At 35.8% G+C, this 21556-nt stretch overlaps 2 protein-coding genes across 9 annotated transcripts; both read right to left on the bottom strand.

Moving 5' to 3' along the window:
- Positions 1-513: 513 nt before the first annotated feature.
- On the bottom strand, positions 514-10079 carry LOC137807941 (lysine-specific demethylase REF6). 6 transcript variants are annotated; one of them, XM_068608808.1, is made up of 12 exons: positions 9104-10079; positions 8951-9029; positions 8789-8856; positions 8497-8647; positions 6670-7361; positions 5306-5935; positions 2122-4815; positions 1976-2006; positions 1456-1663; positions 1177-1226; positions 792-885; positions 514-688 (listed from the first exon to the last, which is right to left on the bottom strand). In XM_068608808.1, exons 1-7 carry the CDS (start codon positions 9873-9875, stop codon positions 2621-2623), a joined length of 4587 nt encoding a protein of 1528 aa, XP_068464909.1. In that variant the 5' UTR covers positions 9876-10079; the 3' UTR covers positions 514-688; positions 792-885; positions 1177-1226; positions 1456-1663; positions 1976-2006; positions 2122-2620. The 6 variants fall into 6 exon arrangements, with proteins under 6 accessions (XP_068464909.1, XP_090155717.1, XP_068464908.1 ...); XM_090299591.1 differs by having other exon boundaries at positions 514-885; positions 1177-1370; XM_068608807.1 differs by lacking the exon at positions 1177-1226.
- Positions 10080-13914: 3835 nt separating this feature from the next.
- On the bottom strand, positions 13915-18818 carry LOC137807940 (MA3 DOMAIN-CONTAINING TRANSLATION REGULATORY FACTOR 1). 3 transcript variants are annotated; one of them, XM_068608804.2, is made up of 4 exons: positions 18263-18818; positions 17603-17896; positions 16195-16289; positions 13915-15950 (listed from the first exon to the last, which is right to left on the bottom strand). In XM_068608804.2, the coding sequence occupies exons 2-4, from the start codon at positions 17820-17822 to the stop codon at positions 14157-14159; spliced, it is 2109 nt and encodes a 702-aa protein (XP_068464905.1). In that variant the 5' UTR covers positions 17823-17896; positions 18263-18818; the 3' UTR covers positions 13915-14156. The 3 variants fall into 3 exon arrangements, with proteins under 3 accessions (XP_068464905.1, XP_068464906.1, XP_068464904.1); XM_068608805.2 differs by having other exon boundaries at positions 17603-17862; positions 18263-18815; XM_068608803.2 differs by having other exon boundaries at positions 17603-17851; positions 18263-18785.
- Positions 18819-21556: the final 2738 nt, after the last annotated feature.

The raw sequence follows: 21556 nt of genomic DNA, 5'->3' as shown, positions 1-21556 counted from the left end.
TGAAAAAATATGCAACCAAAAAAAAAATTGAACCACAGTTTTATTAGTTATAAAATATAAAACAATTTATATCTCAGTTTGGGTGTTAGGAAAGGTAAAAAAACGAAACAATAATTAAGAAGCTTGGGGAAAGAAGTAACAAATTGGTAGCTTTTAAAAATTAAAAAAAGTAGGTAGTTTTAACAATGGTTTACTAACAAATATAAAAATTGGGCATCTCGAAAAAAAAAGTTACTTGACGAGAAAAAACTGGAAATGATCAGTTGACTAATATATACTATCAACAACTAGATACTAGATAATGTAAAACTTACATATAGTATGTTTAACATTATGTTAGAGCATAAAAAACTTTAATTTACAAATATATATATATATATATATATATATATATATATATAAAATAGAAAATATGCATTCACATGTTAGTGTGCTGCTCAAACATACTTGAATCAAATGATTTGGTTCCACTAACTAATCTAGGAGCTAGTCTTTGAAAAACTGCATCAGACATCTCAAAATCTAAAAGTATAATTTATCCCGTCAAAATGTCGAAGCCGTGAAACGAATGATCCAAACAATTCAAATCACTCTACACCGATTCAAAGGCTAACACTATGAAGTTATGAAGGCATGCAACACGTACTAAACAAAATTCAAGAATAGTAGTAGGTTATTGCTTTGTAATCTGCAATGGAAGATATGTTACTTTTATAATTATGATAAAAACTATAATTAGGAACATAAACAACTTCTTTAGTGGGATCGCAGGTGTAGGAGTCTTTCCTCACCTTGGTAGCTTGTTGGTGAAACCTGCCAGTAGTACCTTTGATCAAGTATCCCCGTCTTTTTGCATTCTTAAATTGTCGCAAACCTGCATTACACCTATAAAAACAAACAACCATTTTTAGGCAACTCTATACACTTAAGTGAAATGAACTTAACCATTTTGGCAGACAAAATAACACAAGTGGAAGAGTCCAATCTAAGGAATTTGGGTAACTTTTACTGGAAGATCAACATATTTGTATGCAAGGCACCATAAAAAGAACCACGGATCATGCATGAGACATGTCGACAAAACAGCTCAAATAATTGTTAATTCAGACAGCTCAGAAGTTTGTGTTGCATTAAAAATTGTTCTAAGACCAGAAAAAAAAAATCAGATTACCCCACCTATAAAGGTTTACCCTCTCCTTTTAGGACAACGTACAGCATGATCTCCCCTGTCAGGAGCAACATGCACAAGTTCTCAGAAATAGTTTCATCCTTCGATAATAAAGTCCCACTCTCATACTTAAAACGTTTCATTTAACAGCGCTCCATGAAACAACTGAATCCACATTGCTGCTGCTTCAGACAGCTCTTAACTATACAATACTTACACTTAATAATTGAAAGGCATAATTTCAAATAGGAAAAAAAAAAGAATTCTGAAGCTAATAGTGACCTCACCTTTAACTGAGTATTGTGATTTGAAGTGTTATTGAGAAGGAATAAGAACACCAGCAATCAACACAAGTATCAAGCACCCCATCAGCAGCATCGAATCCAACACAAACACAAAAAAATGGTAAAAGTGCAGATACTTGTTTTGTTAAAGCTCTCCCTCCCATTGTCCATGACTCATGTAGGAATCTACAATTGCCCTACTAACTGGGTCCTGATAAGAAAGTTCCAGAAAGAAGCATCACACGGTTACACTTTATCAAGCAGAAAAATGTAATCAGAAAGAATCTACTGAGGAAGCCAACTCTTAATTCATCAATTTATCATCTTTCATTTACCACAGAGTCAACACAATTTTAATTAAGAAAAGTGAGAATCAGTGGAATAAAAAGAAAAAAAAGGCATAGACACTAGCTTGGTTGTTTGAAAGACAAAGATTGTTGGCCAAGTAAACTGAAAAACACTCAAATGACATTATTAATATAGAAACATATCATGTATCTTTATCATCCTCTTCTTTCCTCACCTAAATCGCCATCACAGATCTTTTTCTGTTTCTACAATTGAAATAGAGTTGGGGTTAGAAATAAAGTACTAAAAGTTGTATGAAAACGGGAGACATAGTAAAGAAAAAGGAACTGTAAGCAAAGAGTATGGAAGAGAATAAATTACAAAAAATGACCACGTGTTGGTCTTAAGAAGATTCCCCATATGCCACTTGTATGTCAATCTATTGGTGATTGGAAATTCGGCTATTCAATGAGTTGGTGTAGGGTAAATAGAAGCCATGACCATGCTGCACAGCAAATGTGCAACTGCTACAATTCCTAAGATCAGACCCAGAAAATTTAGTGAACATTTGGCATCAAAAGAGCATGACTTTGGTATCTCATGAATAGGACCTTCTAGCTTGGAGTATGAATTCCGCACCAAGCAGGAGATAAGCAATGGATTAGAATCATGTTTCTATATCTAAGAAATTGCTTTGCTTGCTACTATAATAAATGGGTACAGAAACACCTAACCAAGCAGAATTAATAGTTATTTCCCAATGACAGATTCCAGGGAATATATCCTAAACAGTTAATTAACACCTAGTCCTAGACGACATCGAGCAATATATTAATAAATTTGTCAACAATGCTACCATCTATCATTATCACACTTGCTATCAACAATTCTTCTTGGTTGCATGACCAGTCTTTCGCTTATGACGACTGAAATCAGAAACAAATCTAAATGTTTGCCCACACCCTGGCTCAGCGCACACATAAGGACGAGCACCAGTGTGGACTCGAATGTGCTCAGTGCGTGCCCATGCCCACTTGAAACTCATCTTACACCCTTTCCAAGGGCACTTCAATGGGCGGTCATCCTCATGAACTCGACGATGCTGCACTAGATATTTGTGCGAAAAAAAATTCTTTCCGCATCCTTTCACAGGACAAATGTTTCTCTTATGTTGCAACAGCTCCTGTTTAGACCCAAAACTCATGGTACAACCCTCAATGTCACACTGATATTCTGATTCCTCATCCTTTGTTTTGGCATGGCCAACTGAAACCTTCGCAGCTGTTGTATTCTTCGCCTTTTCCCTTTTGATTCTCTTTTCTTTCAAGTTTCCTTCAGACTCTTTTTCTAGGACTCTCTTCCTAAGTCGTGTGCGAGGGCCACCATCTTCCTCCTCTTCCACATGTAATGTTAAGTCTTTTGAGTTTCCAGATTGATTCTTTGCCTGCCGAGCAGCCTTTGATTTCATTAGCGTAGGAGCACCTTGTTTCACAGGACGGGATGTCTTGTTTCTCAAATGGAGTGGATTAGTTTGTTTCTTTGGTTGAAGAATCTGAGATTTAGATTGCTTACTTTGAAGAGTTCTTTTGTGCTGCAGATGAAAAATATCCTCTATTAGATCATCTGAATCTATACTGTCCTCATCCATATCTTTAGCTTGCTTCCTTTTACGAGTTCTATATAGCATATAAAAATTATTTTTTGCCAAGTCATCCATAAGATCTTTATCATTGTATTTATTTTGCCTGCTCCTTCGAGTACTTCTTTGGGGCTTCTGAAAGTGATCCTTCAACTGGTCATCAGACATTACATCTTCCTCACCGATGAACTTAGCTTGCCTGCTTTTAGGAATCCTCCTTTGATACTTGAAAAAACGACCCTCCATTTGGTCATCAGAAATAGTATTCTCTACTGCAAGGTGCTTGTCTTGCCTGCTTCTCAGATTCCTTTGTTGCTGTTTCTGCCTATGGTGCTCCCGATTATCTTTATTTTTAGCAGAAAGGGATCTTTGTCTGCCTTTAGATATATTCCCTCTCTGCTTCCAAAAACAAACCTCGCTTTGGTCATCAGAAATCATGTCTTCTTCTATAATGTATTTATCATACTTGCCTTTAGGAGTCTTTCTGCGCAGCTGAAGAGAACAGGTACCCAATGAATTGTCTGAAATAGCATCCTGCCCATTGCTAAGCTCCCCCCTATGCAACCGATCAGACCCGTAGTCCATTGTATCATCTGAAAACACATCACCGCCAACAAATTTAGCTTCATTGGTGTTAGCCTTCCTTCGATGCTGTATACAAGAATCATCAGAAACTGCATCATTTCCACTAGATTCTGAATGTTTGCTTATAGGCTTTTTATGATGTGGCAGAGGAGAATAATCCCCTTGTGAAGTAGTATCATCTCTCTCAATATGCCTGGTTTGCTTACTCCCAAGAATCCTCCTTCGATATTTATTGGATTTTTCTTCAATGGAATTATCTGAAAGCCAATCTCTCTCAGAAAAACTTTCTTCCCAGGTTCCTCCTTTCTGAACAGATTTTTTCCATTTCTTACCAGATTTTCGAGTTGAAGTATTGCTTTTGTGGTTACTTACTGATCTCTCAATTTTCTCATCATCAGGCAATGGCCACCCATGTAAGCTTGTTTCATTCTCAACATCTTCGAAATCTCTTTTTGCTAAAAGGGGATGGACTTGATTGGACATCCAAACTTTGCCACACCATTTCCCAGCAACTACCTTTTTCTGCTTGTTGGTCCTTCTCTGATAGACCTTGGGCTCTGTAGGTGAGCTTGCTGGAGAGCTTTGACCAAATGCTTTGTATATAACAGAATTGTAAGGAATCTGCTTAACGTAAAGTGCTGAACGGCTAAGATTGGCACTGTAAAAGAGATTGATTCCCAGCTTTACAGCCCAGTCCCCGTTTCCAGGAATAGCTTCCTCACTATCCAGAGCTGATTGGATCCTCACCTCATCTTCCCTGTTGGCTTGCCTGTATATAGTATTCTTCCATGTATAACCAATCCTCAGTTCCTCTGCAACAATCTTTGCTTCAGCCTCTATCTTTGGATAATCTGTAGAAATAAGCAAAATAAATCATGAAAGATTGGCAAGGAGGGGAAAACCAGTTACGGTATGCTTTAAACACTGTAAAGACAAGCTCACAAATATGCAAAATATGCTAATAAAGCCAAATGTCAATCAATAGCAATGAGTTCAAATACTCTACACCAATTACTATGGATACTAATTATAGCAGATGTTCACTCAAACCTTGAAATAGGAAAAACAGTACAGTTTGTCCATGTAGAAGCATAAACATCAAACTTCATGAGTTTACATCAATCTGACCACTTGAAATTTTCATATTAGTACACTTGAAAGGGGAAAATTTCACACATTTCTTACCATTCAACCTAAATTGAGCAAAAATTTCAACAAAGACTCTCATGCTTAGTGACCAAGGTGGACTTCAAATAAACTAAGCAGTGTGTTTCTCCAACAAACATTTGTGTTCCATTTTTATTAAAAAAAGGGGCGGGGGGGTGGTTGGGAATATCATACCTGGATGACATAGGAGCAATATGTGTGCTCCTCCTATTGGGCGAAGTTGCTGCTCTGCTTCTACAGCATGCTCTAAACAGAAGATATGCATTCTAGACGAGTCTTCATCAGTGTGAGTATCTTGGGAGCGATTCAAGGAGAGATGGGGCACAGCCCTAGTATTTCTAAATGCCACCCCTGAAGTGTTGTCAAGATCTTCTGACTTAACAGAGTAGTCAAAAGGAGTCATAATGTGCTCAACTCTTTTATGCATATAATACTCATAATTGTCCATTCGTCTTGAATGAATATCATCTTCTTTATCAAGTCCAATGACTCTAACCATGGGACTAGCATGGGGATCTTTGAAATGAGAAGGCATACTTGACATCTCCTGAGATCCATTAGTGGATGGATGGTTTATTACATTTAATTCATCACCATCAAGTGCAATATCTAATCGCCCCTGGTCTTCCTCAGAGTCAGAAGAATTCCCATACGCTGATGCCAATAAGGCAAGAGCTGTATTTCCTTTATCTCTTCCAGAATTTAAAGCCTCCTTGTAATTTTGATCAGCAATCTGTGCATGGAGCTCAACAGATTGAACGGGAACACCATTTGAATCATGTTGGGCATATTGCTTAGTCCATCCTGCATTGTCAACAAGATGTGTCACTAGTTTTGCCTAAGTCAAGGAAGATTGAAACTAAGAATTTATGTACAGAAAACATTTTAGAGAAAAAGCAAAAGCGATACAAAACAAAAGGCATCTGGCTGCTTAGAAAGGTAAGTTGCTACTTTTCATATGCACACCATAAAGGCTTTGCATATTCATGCACATTTCTTCTCTCTCATTATGTAAAGAATGACAAGCACGTGGCAAGACAAATGTATAACTAATCAACTCAACTATCTCCCTTGTTTACAAGAACACTGCTGGACCCATACCAGACAGGACTAAAGCCAAACGACTATGCCATCAGCCAAACTTGTTCACAAAAGGAAATACTTGTTTTAAAGAAAAAAGAAGAGATGAAGATAACGTTTTCAAAAAAATAGTTGCAAGAAAAATCTTATCACACCACAACCAGAAGAAGGGAAACAAAAAAGAAAAGAACAAGAACTTAAAGTGACATAAGAAAACTCAGGTAAAAAACAGTGAGAGAAAAAAATCATTAAACCCCAAAAAATGCACATAACAAAGCCGGATGGCTCTAGCTCATGCTAATGCAGAAGTTATAATTTGGGTTACCCCTCTACAACAGGAAGTTATCAGTATAAACTGTAAGTGAAGCTCTGCTTTTGCATATATTTCCTGATGGGCATGTGACACACAGGAAAAATACATACAGAAGGATGTGTATCCATTAATAAATAGAACCTACCTGTATATGTTCTTGGCTTGGGAATACTTGCATCTTCATGGGCATTTGCAAATTTATTGCTAGTTACTCCAGAACCAACAATCCAATCATTAAAGAAACTACAATCAGCTGACATAAGGTACGTAGCTGCTGGTTCTCTAGGTTGTACAATGGCAACACAGGAAAAGCTTAATATTCCACATGTGACACAAGAAAATAGTCTCTGATCTGACAACCCATCTCCTTGATCTGTTTCCTTTTCACTGTCTCCTTGCAGTGTTTTTGAACTTGAAGGGTATATGTTCCCATCCGAACTGAATGGCAAAATCCTGTTCTTTTCACACAACGTAACAAACTTCTCTTTTACGGAATAAAAACTCTTTACTTGTTTGATTCCATGATTCCTGTTGAACATAAGGTCATCAGAAATAAAATCTGGGGAATCCATTCTCTCATAATCGTATACATTGAGAGAAAAGTCAGGGTTCACTTTTAGTTGTTGTGATCCAACGCGTAACTTTGAGCAAACAGAAAAGTCAGAAGAGCTACGAGGAAGAAGTACTATAGCAGACCCTTTGCTGAGTGTGTGAAGCAGATCATTGTTCTCTACCACGTCCTGTACAAATAGTTCTTTAATTACAGTTTCTCCTTCACCGTTTCTCTTATATTTAAGCCGAGAACTTCGTGGTTCAGCTCTAATGCCTCCAGGGATTCTGTATGAAGATCTCACGAGAATTTACAGTGTGCATATATTATAACAATAAAAATTAATGCTTTTAAAATCATACTGATCATTGAACCAGTAAAGGTTAAATGATACCATTGTGGTTGAATCCAGATCAAAGCCACATTAATAAAATAATGGTAATAATACATAAAATAATATTAATGAAACATAATATCATAACTTTATAATAGCAAAGATGAAAAATAGCACATAGTTTTATTGGTTCTTAACATTTAAAGTATATAAAAAAGTTAAAATAAATTAAACTCCCTCCATTTCAATTTATAAGACCATTTTCAAAAAATTTGTTAGAATGATCCATTAATTATTTATTTCTTAAAATAACCTTAATCAATTGACCTAGCTTTACTAAAAAAATTAATAAATATTTGAAATAGATAACATAAAAAATTTCTGTCCTAATATGATTTGAGAAAGTACTCACTGAAATCAAAGTCTCATACAACTACTTTAGCTTTAAATATATAACTTCAGAACCACAATACAAACTATTGACCAATTTATTGTTTTCAACTAATTTCGCTAATTTTTAAAAAAAGTGCAAATTAGCTGAAAGAGTCTTATAAATAGGGACGAAGGAGTAATACTTAAGTTGAATTTTAACAAGATACATCAATATTTATTAATAATAATAATACCTTTATATTCAGAATAAAAAACAAAATGGGAAACATTTTACGCCTATCTTTATTTTTTTAAGCAAAAATCCTAATATGGTATTATATTAAGCATTGTCATTCGACCGTTATAAACTGATTTTTCTTCATATTCATTTAATGGTTTATTTGAACCATTTACCTGACCAATTCACTGTTTTCCGGTCTAACTGAATGATTTTCAAAACACCAATAAAAACTCATGCCATCAAGAGATAAATATATCTAATGGTCACTATTATTCACTGTCAATAACCTATTAAGATATTATACATATATGATGCAGATTTTCAACTAGTGTAACACGGATACATCTTCATCAAGTTAAGAACATTACTAATGATAGCATCAATCTACTACGTGAAGTCCAGCCCATAAAAAAGGAATAAACAATTCTGCTAAGGTATTAGCATTAGCTCCAATAGGTAATAGGGAAAGACAAACCTAGAACAAAAGGCAAGGCCAAGGTCATAAAGCAACTGGAAATGTGACACCATGGGAGGATAGTTAATGGAAGCCCTGCGAATAGCAGCATCCTTAGCAAACCTTAACCATTCAGGCGTCGCAATGTTAGCTGCCTCTCCACAGTTAAACCCTTCAAAATATATATCCAAACTATATTTAGAAACATGCAACTATTGAAACAGAAAACACAATCATCGTTCCCCCAGAAACAGAGAGAGAGAATCTTTAAGGCTGTGGTTCCATTCGTAGATTGAAGTATGAAGTATCTTACCATGACTAAATCCTGTGTGATACGCTCTTGGAAACGTCACAACAAATTCCCCAGCATTTTGAACTAGCCTGACTCAATTCGATCGAAAATTAAATTAAGATACATAGGCAGCTACGAACGTCCTCACTATATATAATCCCCTCCTACACACACACATAATACCTGCAGCAGGGAATACCGGCGCCAACAAAAACCTCCGGAGACATCACCGTGGTTTTCTCGCCAAGAATAGCAAAAGTAACTGTTGAAGGCACACTAAAAGGATAAGTTAAAACAATAATGCATAGCTACGAAAGAATTGAGAACGATACGAACCGAGAGGATTAATCTCTCCGCCGTAGCCATGAATTCTGACAACGTCCTCGAACGCGACCGCAGCGTCCCTAGGCACGCCGTACCAAGTCTTGGGAGCGCCGAAATGGAGGTAGTTCAAGCTATGCAAGTCGTGATCCTCCACGTGCCACGCGAACCAGCTGAACAACATTGCCACATAGACCATGGGTGACGTCACGCCTGGAATTTCCTCTTTCATGAACCTAAGAAGCGAGTCGCTCCCCCGCGAAACCGCCCTCATGTTCCACGCGGTGTCGCCAACGTAATCGGCATCGCGCGAAGCACGGAGGGGGCTAAACGCGGAGCCAGGTATGTCGTTCGCATATTCGACGGAGAAGGGTTTGTCTAAGGTGGCTTTCCAATAGAGCGTTTCGAGTTCGAGAGGTTTGGGTTTGTTTTTGTTTAAGTAGGTTTTGTGGAAGGCCTTAGCCTTGGCTTCGAATTCCCGAAGGGAGTAGTGATGGCCGCTGCGCCATACGCGGCGGCGCACCGGCTGCGCGCGGCGGGGGCAGAAGCCGATCTGCTGTTGGCGCGTGGTAAAGGTAGGCCGGGAGCGCGTGAGGTTGGCAGTTGCGGTTTTCTTGGGAGAAGGGGGAAGCGGTGGAATGATCTTACAGATTCCGTATTGAGAGGCTTCTTTCTCGATTTTGGAGATGTAGGCGATCGGGTTTTGGAACTCCGCCGTGGTTGGGCGGTACTCAGGCGCCACCGGCAGCGATTTCAGCCACGGCAATACTTCCTCCGAACCCGCCATTCTCGGGATTCCTTAGCTCACTATCTCATTTTTTCACTGCTCTGATCTTTTCCCCGACTCAAGAACTTGCTTTCTTCAGATTCCGTTTTTTTTAGCATTTTTTCTTTTCCTTTTAGAAAATGGCTTTTTCTGTGGTGGTTTTGGAACTTTTCAATTTGTTATTAGTATGAACCGTCTCTGCTTTTTCATGTTGTGAAGGAGAATGGAAGAAAATGAGAGCAGAGGATAGGAAAGAGAAAGTGAGTGTATGGGCTTGAAGATAATTTGACCCTGTTCTGAAGAGTTATTTACTAGAAATGCCACTGCATTTTGTTTTTGAGTGTCACTTTTCAATGCCCTTCTCTTCAGCCGCATCCCTAGCGCTCTTTGTCTTTACATATAAAAGTGCTTATGAATTTTGGAAATTTTCGAAACACATGAAAGGACACAGTGAATAAGTAAAAGGGGTTAATTTAATAGGCTAATTTATGAAAGTGACATAATTTTTTCATTAAATTTAATAAAATGAGTAAATTATAAAAAAATTATGAAAATGAGTAAATACTAAATAGTGTTTGAGAAGACAATTTTAAAATAAAAAATTATGTTTTTATTACTTTTCAGAAAAGTGAAGTACGAGTTTAATTTTTTAATTTCTATTATTAAACTTGTGTCTATAAATACAATTTTGTTGCACAGGTGTTTATAAAACAAACAAAAAAATATCTTATTATCGGAACGAATATCCCAAAAGGAGAAATGTTTATATGAAAAACTTCTGATACCACATTCTTTATTTAAATCATTCATCTTTTCAATATTTTTTGTTCAAAATAGTGGTTTATTTATTATTTATTATTTTTTAAATTACATTAAACCAATATTATTATTTTGATCAATAAACTACATTTGCATAAAAAAGTGTGCTTACAAATTAAATACAAATACTAATTTAAAATTAAAATCAATATTTTTGAAAACTATTGAAAAAGAAAACATTAGAATCTGATTTTTATTTAAGATGATTTTAGAATTACTATAGCTGTAATTAAGGGTAACAAAACGAGTCGGTGTAATTTATTTTTGTTATAACTTGTTATTAGCCAAACAAAAAAAAAAGAATTCATTTAGAAACCGGATTATAGAGTCTCGTATATAATTTCAAATTTAGTTTGAGATTTTGGATTCACCAATCCAATATTTATTTAAAAAAATATATATTTAACATTTAAAATTATATGAAGCTTCAGAAAAATTAATAAAAATGCAAGAAAAATTTGGCCACAATTTATAGCCTGGAAGAAGAATTTGTCGATGCACAAACCCACAACAATCAACGAAGGCCTGTCAACTGAGGCACATGAGGCAGATTCTCCCTGCACCATATCATTTTTAACTAGCACCCAATCACACATAGTAAAAGTCCAATCTACCCTTAATAAATCATAGGAAAAATCCAATTTACCCTTAATGAATCTTAAAATGTGATAGGCACCCAATCTTATGCACCCAACCCTATTCTTCTTCTTGTTCATTTGTGCTTGAAGCAGCAGCTGCAGCCACCCTCAGCCACCGTCATCCACCGTCGTCTCTCTTGGTTTCTTTCACCATCAGTGAGCTTCATCATCGCAGGCAGAGCAGCAGCCGCCACCGTCAGCTTCTGAAGTCGGAGAAGAAACCATCGTCAGAGAAAGGTACTCTGTCATGCCTACCGGATATTTTTATCCGTAATTCATTATTGAGTTCCGCACGTTTTTATCCGTAATTTACTATTACATTTCGGATATTTTTATCCGCAGTTCAGGACTGGGTTTCGGATATTTTTATCCACAGTTGAGCACTTGACTTCCAGATTTTTTTATCCGCAGTTGTGGAAGAATGACTTCTGGATATTTTTATCCGCAGTTGAGCACTTGACTTCCGGATTTTTTTATCCGCAGTTGTGGAAGAATGGCTTCTGGATATTTTTATCCGTAGTGAGCACTTGACTTCCGGATTTTTTTATCCGCAGTTGTGGAAGAATGGCCTCCGGATATTTTTATCTGCAGTTGTGGAAGAATGGCCTCTGGATATTTTTATCCACAAGAGACATTTGACTTGCGGATAATTTTTTCCGTAATGTTATTGTTGTTCTGCGCAAGACAAGGGCATAATGGAATTTTAAAAAGTTTGTCGGGTGCCAGTCACAATTGATCGGGTGCAGGAAGCAATTGCCGGCACATGATTCAAACGAGGCTAATTCTTTCTGCACCAATGAATTGTGACATGCATCACATCTAATTCTAATTTCGAAACTAAAATCCATAATATAAAAAACTACATTCCAGAAAATAAACCTATAATAGATTTTTGTGTTCTAAAATCAAATTTTATAATAAAATTGCAAAATCAAAATCTAATTTAAAAAATAAAACAAAATCTAAAATTATATCTTGAAAAAAACTTTAGAATTTAAAAAAGTTTCTAAAAATTAAAATCTAAAAACATATTCCAAAAAAGAAAGTCCATTAATATATTTTGATCCACACTCGTCTTATCTAAAGATATTTAAAAAAACATTTTTATCGTTTCGCATAAGATCACAGTTGAATTCATCAGAAGTTCACAATTCAATTCATCAGGTGCAGAAAGTAACTTCTTCAAAGGATTCAAGCCCAGGGCTCCTTATTTTGTTTCACTTGTTTTTTCAGTTAGTCAAGTTCTTCCTACACCCACTCATTTTTAACTTGTACTCAACATAATTTTTTATTCCGAAAATGCCCTTTATTCCAGAAATAAAAATCCAAACTAAAAATAATACATTCCAAAAAATATATCTAAAATTCAAAATTCAAAATCTGGATAAAAAAAAATGTGTAATACATAAAATTCGTTTGGGAAACATTATGAAAAAAAATATCCATAATATATAATCCTATTTATTTAAAGATATTTTCGTCTTTTTAACTGAAATTGGATGTATCAATATGGTGCAGGTAATGCCTTTCAGTTATTAATTCCGGAATACAAGTGATGAAGACACGTGATGGTCATAGTCTCTCTTTTCCAACTACTTGTATTTATCCCTTAAATGAAATTAAATATGTACAGAAAATATTATTATATGGTGTAGCTGCCTGATAGGACGATTTATTAAAATTCCTATTTGTATACCGTACGAAACAGTTACGATTTAAAGTAAGGGCCACTTACAAATCCATCATGAAAAACGACTTTTGCTTAGGTTCTCTGTTGTACTGATGTACTCATTTACCTACACCTTATGCACTAAACAATAAAATTAGATATTAGAATTTTAATTTTGGAATTTAAAAGTTTTTTTAATAATGAATTTATAATTATAAGGCACAATTAATGAAATTAAACTTAATCATTTGTCATTTCTAATATATCTTTAAATCATAATTTTATAACAGAGTCTTGAATGACATCAAACACCTAGGAAGGTGTTAAGGTGTCTTTCGTAGTGTGTGTTTATTAAGAATTTAATGTTTTAGCATTTCTTCCATGTTAAAGGTCAAGGTTAATAAATCATCTGTTTTGCATACAACTAGTTTGAGAATGTCTTGAGATGTGTTTCCCTAAGAAATTTTCTTCTGATAATAGTACATAATGACTTAAGAGCTGCATTAGTACATTGATAGCTATTTACTAGTACATTCAGAGGATCATTGTATCACTAGTGTTGTTTGCATTACAAAGAGATATCTATAGATATCAAAATCGGTTCTGATAATTACGTATCAAAAATAATTTTGATGGTTCTGCGAAAGTTACTTTTCTAATTTCCCATGTCTATAAAAAAAATCATATACTATAATAACTTATTTACTGAAGCAATTCTACAATCATTTTGGTCAAAAATCAATTTAAAAACATAATTTCTACCCTATCGTGGTGACCAGAAATGCGTGGTGCAACAAAAATAAATAAAGAAATCGCCACGATGCCACCATAGTCGAAGATTTGACTAAATGAAAAAAGAGAACCGATTCTGAAAAATACAATATATGCCCTTCTAAAATACCTCTTGATGCATCATCATCATACGAAAGAGCTGTTAATGGAATAAGACCCACTTTATACAATGGCTGAGATAACAAGTAACTCTGTCGGTGAGATGATTCAGGGAAAAAAGAGTAAGTGAAAAGAACATTAAAAAAGGATTATCAGAAGAAGTCCAAGTGTCCCAGATTTATCCATCACCCATACTCACTATTCAGTGGGGAGCTAAAGGACAACATACATGAGAGAAACAATAAGACACAAACGTCCTCAAAAGCTGGTGCCCAGGATGATTAATTAGACATCTGTAGTAGGCGAGTCAAAAGATGGTAGAAGCCAGCCCTTCGACTGAGCATGCTCCACATAGAAGCTAAATTTCTCCTTTGCGTTTGGAATGTCCAGAGCCAGATCATCAAGACCATCCTTAATTCGGGTGAAACCTTTAGTCATCTGATTAATGGTGATCAGACCCTCACTGTAGCACTCCTGCAGTAGATCTAGCATTCGATCATTCTTTTTCTCCATGGCCATAATCAAAGCTTTCTTCACTACCTCGTGATTAAAGAAAGGCATTCCCAGGTCACGGATACATTGGCAAGCTTCACTGACAACCCCTCCACTTTCGTACTCTTCCAAGAGCTTCATGATCTTGTCCTTGGCATCCTCCACAGCCCATCCCGTGCCTCCACCCCAACATCTCAATAGCCTCTCCCCAGCATGACGAGCAGCTATGAGTGACCGAGCCATACGCACAGTTTCACTACCACTACACTTTGGTGGCAACCTGCTGCCAATTTCTTCCAAATTCAGTGGGGCCAATACATCGTCAATAACAGCCCGAGCTAAAAACAGAGCAAGCTCATTTGAAGCGTCCAGTATATCCAATGCTGTATCTTCCGCAGTTTCCAGAAGCATGACAAAACCATTAACTATATCCTCAGTTGAGAATATCTCTATGTGAAGTGCAGATAGCAGTACAGATGCCATTTCCTTTTCTCTGTTCTTTCGATCCATAGCTAGAGTTATTAACTTCTTCAAAAATATAGGGTTAAACTCAGGAGCTCCAATTTCTTCAAGACTTCGAATCAGTTCAGGAATGTCATCAGAAAGAAAATACTCATGAATTATAGTTACAGATTCCTTTTTGTACTTCTTCACCTGCTCGTCTTCAACTTGTATTTCCCCATCTTCAGTTGCAGGTTTGGTAAGTGAAGCATCAAGCCATCCTTCAGATATTGCCTTAGGGACAAATGACTGAAACAGTGCCTTAGCTGAGGGAATATCAAGAGCAAGATCGTCTAGGGATTCTGCCAAACGAGAAAAACCCTTCACCATTTGGCTGGAACTAACAAGTCCTTCTTCTGCTGCTTCTTTTAATAATTTCAACATTAGAGGTTCTGCTGAACGAATTTCCATGGCAAGTACCAAAGCCCTCTTAACAACCTCGTGATGGAAGAATGAAACCCCCAACTCACGTATACACCTACAGGCTTCCAATGTGTCACCACTACCCACATATTCTCTAAGTAAATCAGCTATCTTCTTCTTCACTTCTTCAACAGTTATGTGAGTGCTACCACCCCATCGCCTTTCCACAAGCTCTGCATGGTGTGGAGCTGAGAGATAACTCTTTTCAGCAGTCTGGATTACCTGAACTCCCTTGGATGAATCTGGAAGTGCCTTCATTGCCCTGGCAAGAAAGGCTGGGGGAAGAATGTCATCAACAACAGCCCGTGCCAAGAATAATGCAAGAATATCAACTGCATCCAGTATATCCACAGCAAGATCGTCGGCAGATTCAAGAAGAATAAAAAACCCATCCCTGATCTGTGCAGGGCTGATGACATCAGCATACAATGCAGAAAGAAGAACAGAAGCCATTTCTTTCTCCTTATCGTGCCTGTCCATTGCCATGGACACAAGGCGTTTAATGAAGTATGGATAGTATTCACTTGAGCCAAGTTCTTTGAGGTCAGATGCTGCCAATTCCACATCCCCATTACTAAAATATTCCTCTATGATGGATACCACTGCTTTCTTGAATTCATCCAAGGGGTCAGTAACAGTGGATCCAACCAGTTGATAGGGTTCCTGTAAAAAGTAAGAGTATATGAACAAATCTGTGTTGCATTTATTTATGCAATCCATTGGTAATATCGACACAAAAAATGGAAAAAATAAAGCAGGCAGCAAATACAGTCCAAAAGAAATTAATGAAAAAGGAATGAGGGAACTATAGTTTTACAGCTACAAGCATTTATCGAATCTTCAAGCACCTATTATTGCATAAAAAATGTTGTCAAAAACAACCAACAAAACATAGAAAGAAATTTACCTCGCCACTGTCATAATTTGGATCATTTCGATCTATGTGAGAAACAATATCAGTATCAAGCAATTTCCCCCAAGTGCCTTTGCCACCAGCACCATCTGCATCCCCAAGATAAAGAACATCAAATTACCAAATAAAGACCATTATAAACCCAAAAGCAGATTCTATCATCAGATATTTGATACTGCAAAAGAAAGTTGCATGCAAGGAAAGCTCAAATCACCGACTAATATCATGATCTTCAACCCAAAATTTTATTAAAAAAACTAAAACCATCAGTAAGTTTACTCGGTTATTTCATGCAGGCCAGTTTTTTTTTTTATTTAGTTAATGAAAGTCTATATAGGTAACATTTTTTAACGATATGCATACCAAAGATACTACTGAACGTCTGGGAAAACTTATTTTTAGGAAAATAATATTCTTCTCCCCCAAAAACTTCCCGAGAAATCTGAGGAAAGTAATCAATTTCTAAAAATAAGCACAGTCCAAACAAGCAAAATTATAAGCTGATTAGCTAGTTGATGCCAGTGCTGTTTGAAATTATGATTGATTAACTGAAGCAAAATGAGATTAGCTCCAAATTTTGTAGATAGGAAAGGGGATAAATATTAGATCAAAAAATACCAGTAAAACCCCTTTTTAAACACAAGTATTATTGACTGAAATTTATTATAAAATTACAAACATGTGTAAGTCTCATTCTTTATTTAAGAATCGCCAACTCATGATTTTGTAGTTAGTTTGTAATAAATTTTAAATAATGATAAGAAGCGTATTATAGAGTATGTTAAAAGCTTAAGATATGAATAAAAAGCACAAGGTATATCATAGCTTATCAATATAAGACGCAATAGATTAATATAGTAGGAATTTAGTAACATTTGAATGTAACCGCAGTGTATTTATTCAATGTTAAAACCTAATGATATTTATTATTGAGTTGTATTCAGGTCTACTCACAATGTATAATACTGGCATCCTGTAGGCAGATAACATAATAATTAACTAGGCACTTCACTTAAAAATTAGTGCATAAAGTTCCACCCCAGAACTTTTATCTGTCAATCAGTCCCCATAGAAAGGCTAAACCACTGCAGCAACATCATAATACTTACAAAATTTATATCTTAGCAACCTAGAGCCATAATTCAAAAAATTTCAACAAGGACTACCAAACAATTATGAAATATCTGCCAAGAAAAAATAAATTAAAAACCAATCATCTCCCAAGTCATCTAAATCCCACAAATAATTCAAAATTCCAGACTGTTGTCCTTCTTTTCTGAGTAAATATTCAATAGTCTAAGCCTGTATATGATGTAATTAACTCAACAGAGCAAGCATACACGTGATACACATAGCATAACTAATCCACTCAAAATCAAACATGTAAAGGACATTGACTCACCTTTCTTCACCCGCCCATACTTCGCAGAGTGTGACCGACGCACATGCCTCACAGCTATCCCAGCGGTTTGTGCCTTACCACCAGCTGGGGCTTTCACATAATGGTCAGATAGCAAGGAGGACGGGGATTTTGGAGACGAAGACAGAATCTCCGCATTTTGACTCGCAATTTTTAGCATTTCCCTCTGCCCGTCCGTCAGAAACCCCTCACTCGAAGCCATTTAAACAAAGAGCCAAAAACAAGCCAAACCTATAGACATGCTATTTCACCAGTTAATCCCATCACTTCACAACGCTTCAGTTCAAAACCACAGCAATTTCGCAACGAATTAGAAAACACTCTCAAATAAACAACGAAACAATGCACATAGCCAAATACGAAACATCGATTAACTCCAAGTTATTTATTACAAACTGCGAGAAATAATACCAGATAGAAAAAAAATAATAAATAACACATTTGTAAGCCTAAACCATTTCGTCTTCGCCACGCCTCACTTAACAATACCAACACCAAACAAATCTCGTTTAACTTTCAATACCAAAAAACATACCAAACATCACAGCATGCCATGAATCACATCACCAAAACAATAGCAAATAAAAAAAAACGGAAACAAAAAACGCAAAACAGAAAGATGAATAAGTGAAGAAGACGAACCAGTGAGTAGAAAGTGCAAATAAGAATCGGATTCTTCTGTGCTTGGCCCGGATCTCGAGCCAAGACAGGAGGAGAAGCAAGCGGATTTTGCGAATCGAAGCAAAGGAGGCGAAGTGAGTAAGATCCAGAGAGGAGCGAGGTTGGGAGAAGAAACCCTAAGCGGCGGTGTAATCGGAGAGAGTGAGTGAGTGTGGAGAAGTGAATCGGTGGAAAGTGAGACGCGAGAAGCGAAGAGAAATGGATGAGAACGAAAAAGAATGGGTCGGAAAAGAGAAGGCTTATATAGGGAGGCTACGGTTACCTGTAACACGTCAGCAGTGGGCGAGGTTTTTGGGTTTGGGCCTATTCTATTCAACTATTGTTGTTCCATTCTGTTTACACGTGGCGCTTCCTCTACAGGCTAATGCCAATCTTAATTATGTGCCCTCACTCCCTTCTTCTTCACTTTCCTACTCTTATTATTAACCCTAACCTACGCTCCTCCTTACCCCTTTCGACCATCACACAGAGTCGTGTTCTACTCGCACACGCATAAATCTATTCATGCCGTTTTTCTAAGGAATCTTCTTCTCACATCAATAACTATTATATTTACAAAATCTTATTTAATATATTTACATTTTAGAGTTTCTACATATATATAAAACATATCTCAATTCATTGGACTATAAACATAAATGTTTTCCATCCTTGGCTAACATAAATGTGGATATCATCTTATCTTTTGTGTGTTAGTCAATTAAGGAAGACTTGGAGAATATACGCCTTCTCATTCTTTTAAACATATCTTACTTTATTTTTATTAGCATAGATTACAGCTAATTAAGTTAAAGTGATATTTGTTGAAGATCTTATATCAATTAGAGATGAAAATATTTCATAATATATAAATGAGTATAAAATTTACATATAAATTGATTTTGTAAGATTCAGTTTGGTTTAAAATTTACTTTTTAATATAATATCACAGTTATTTAAAATTTATCATAATGAGAGTTTGTTGGTCTCGTCATTAGACCGCTGTCTGATCTATTAGAAAGTGGACTTTAAGCCTACCGCAATCCCATAAAATCGGCTCATAGGGTAAGGTTTGTACCCACTTATATACCATGAAATATTCTCATCTCTAGTCGATGTGGGATCTCCAACACACCCCTCACGCTGAGACTGCCAACTCGTGCGTGAGACTATATATTATGGGTGGTCCGATAGCGGGTGGCACGATAGGCCCAACACAAATACTCGCTAGGATATGCTCGAAATGACTCTGATACCATATTACAAAGTGGACTTTAAGTCTAACTCAACCCCGTAAAACCGGCTCATGGGGATGAGTAGTATTTGTTGGGCTTATCAGACCACCCATTATCGGGCCGCTATTGGACCACCTATAATATGTTATCCCACGCACGAGTTGTCACTCTCGCCGTGAGGAGGGGTGTTGGAGATCCCACATCAACTAGAATGAGGTCAATTCATTGTATATAAGTGGGTGCAAACCTCATCCCCATGAGTCGGTTTTATGGGGTTGAGTTAGACTTAAAGTTCACTTCGTAATATGATCATGTAATAAATATATAATCACACACGAGTTATCTAACATTTTGGACATTTTAATCGTGATGGAGACCATGAAGAGTGTAAACCTAAAACATTGAAATTTTTTATGCATGAGATGTTTGGTAAATAGAGTTGATAAGCATATTTTTTATAAGCATATTTTTTTCATAATTGCAAAGTTGCTTGATGATACTAATATAAATTTGAATATAGGATGTAAAAAAACTGTTTGATAAGTGATTTTTCCATTCTATTTAGTAATCTAAGACATCTTTTTTATTGGTCACTTTTAAATAACACTTCTTGCCAACTTTTGTACAAAACAACATAACTTTACTTATAGAAACATTTAATGACATGTACATAAATTTTATATCACTTAAAGTGTGTAATTTGATTCGTTAGTAATTTTTTTCTCGTTATTATTTTAAAACATGACTATTATAATTAATCATATATGTGGAAGATCTTACGTCTATTAGAAATAGAAAAATACTTTATGATATATAAGTAGATACAAACTTCACCTTATGAGTTTATCGGTTCGATAAGGTTGAATTAAATTTAAAAAATTACTTTTTAATTCAAAATATACATTTATACTCTTATACGAATTGTTATGCAAAGGGAAACACTAGTTTTGTGTAATATTTCTAACTAGAAAAAATAATAAATTAGCAAATCAAATATAAATTTGAAAATCCACATTGATGCTAATGGCTTGGAAACTTTTTAAGTGTTTTAAAGAAACATTACGTGGAACAAATGAATAAAACATGTGTGCTTCGACTTTGGTTGTTGGTGTGGTTGTTTTGTGAAGACTAAATAATGATGACCACTTATATACACTTCAAACTTTTAAGTGAGTGGATGTTACGAGGGAGTTTTGGTGTATAATAAGTGTCTCTAACTACTCTCATGCTTGTCCTTGCTTATGTGCAAAAAGTAATTCCTGAAACTGCAACGTGGGTTGCGATTTTGAAGGATCGAAAATGAATGTGTTGTCTAGTAAGCTGTGCAAAGTTGCTATAATCATGCCAAAGATAATTAAGTGGCAAGAATAATAGAAGTAACTGTACTCATTACAACAAATCTTCATATCCTTAAATGCCTGCACACTTAAAAACAACAAAAAACAGATAAGATTATGACAACATATCATTTAAGACTATTAATATGTTTTAATGATTTTTTCTTATAAGATTTAGATCTGAAATTTAAGATCGTAATTAAAGGTAAGTTCTTAGAAATACTTAAATAAAACATGGGTATTGGAATGACATTAGCAAATAACACTTTTATAAAACAATAACATAGAAAGAAAAAAATCAGTTGCCATTTTTATAATAGGACATGATTATCTAGTACTAAGATTTGTGTTTGTTGACATGGACTAATCTACAGAGATTTGTTGTGATTAGCCTAATGGGTGCTGCTTAAAAGCTTTTTGTAAGACATTTAAAAAAAAGGAAGAAACCTTATCATCAAACATTGTACAACCTCCATCATATGTTGTTTGTTTGTTTGTTGTATGAGGACCACTATGGCAACCGTAGGTCAGATACCCAAAACCTAATAAATTTGTGAAGAGGTAGAAGCCAAAAAAATACAAAGGATTGGGCTTCTGGTAGGTTGGGATTGGTAGTTTTGTTGGCCCTTATTGCACCTATATATTATACGGCCTAAAATAAAACAAATTATCGGTGCATGTGAATAATGTCAAGTAACTTTCTG

The sequence above is a fragment of the Phaseolus vulgaris genome, chromosome 3, assembly GCF_051622355.1.
Source record: "Phaseolus vulgaris cultivar YP4 chromosome 3, ASM5162235v1, whole genome shotgun sequence".
Classification (NCBI taxonomy): domain Eukaryota; kingdom Viridiplantae; phylum Streptophyta; class Magnoliopsida; order Fabales; family Fabaceae; genus Phaseolus; species Phaseolus vulgaris.
Note: the sequence above shows the minus strand (reverse complement) of the source record. Positions and strands in the feature narration are given on the sequence as shown.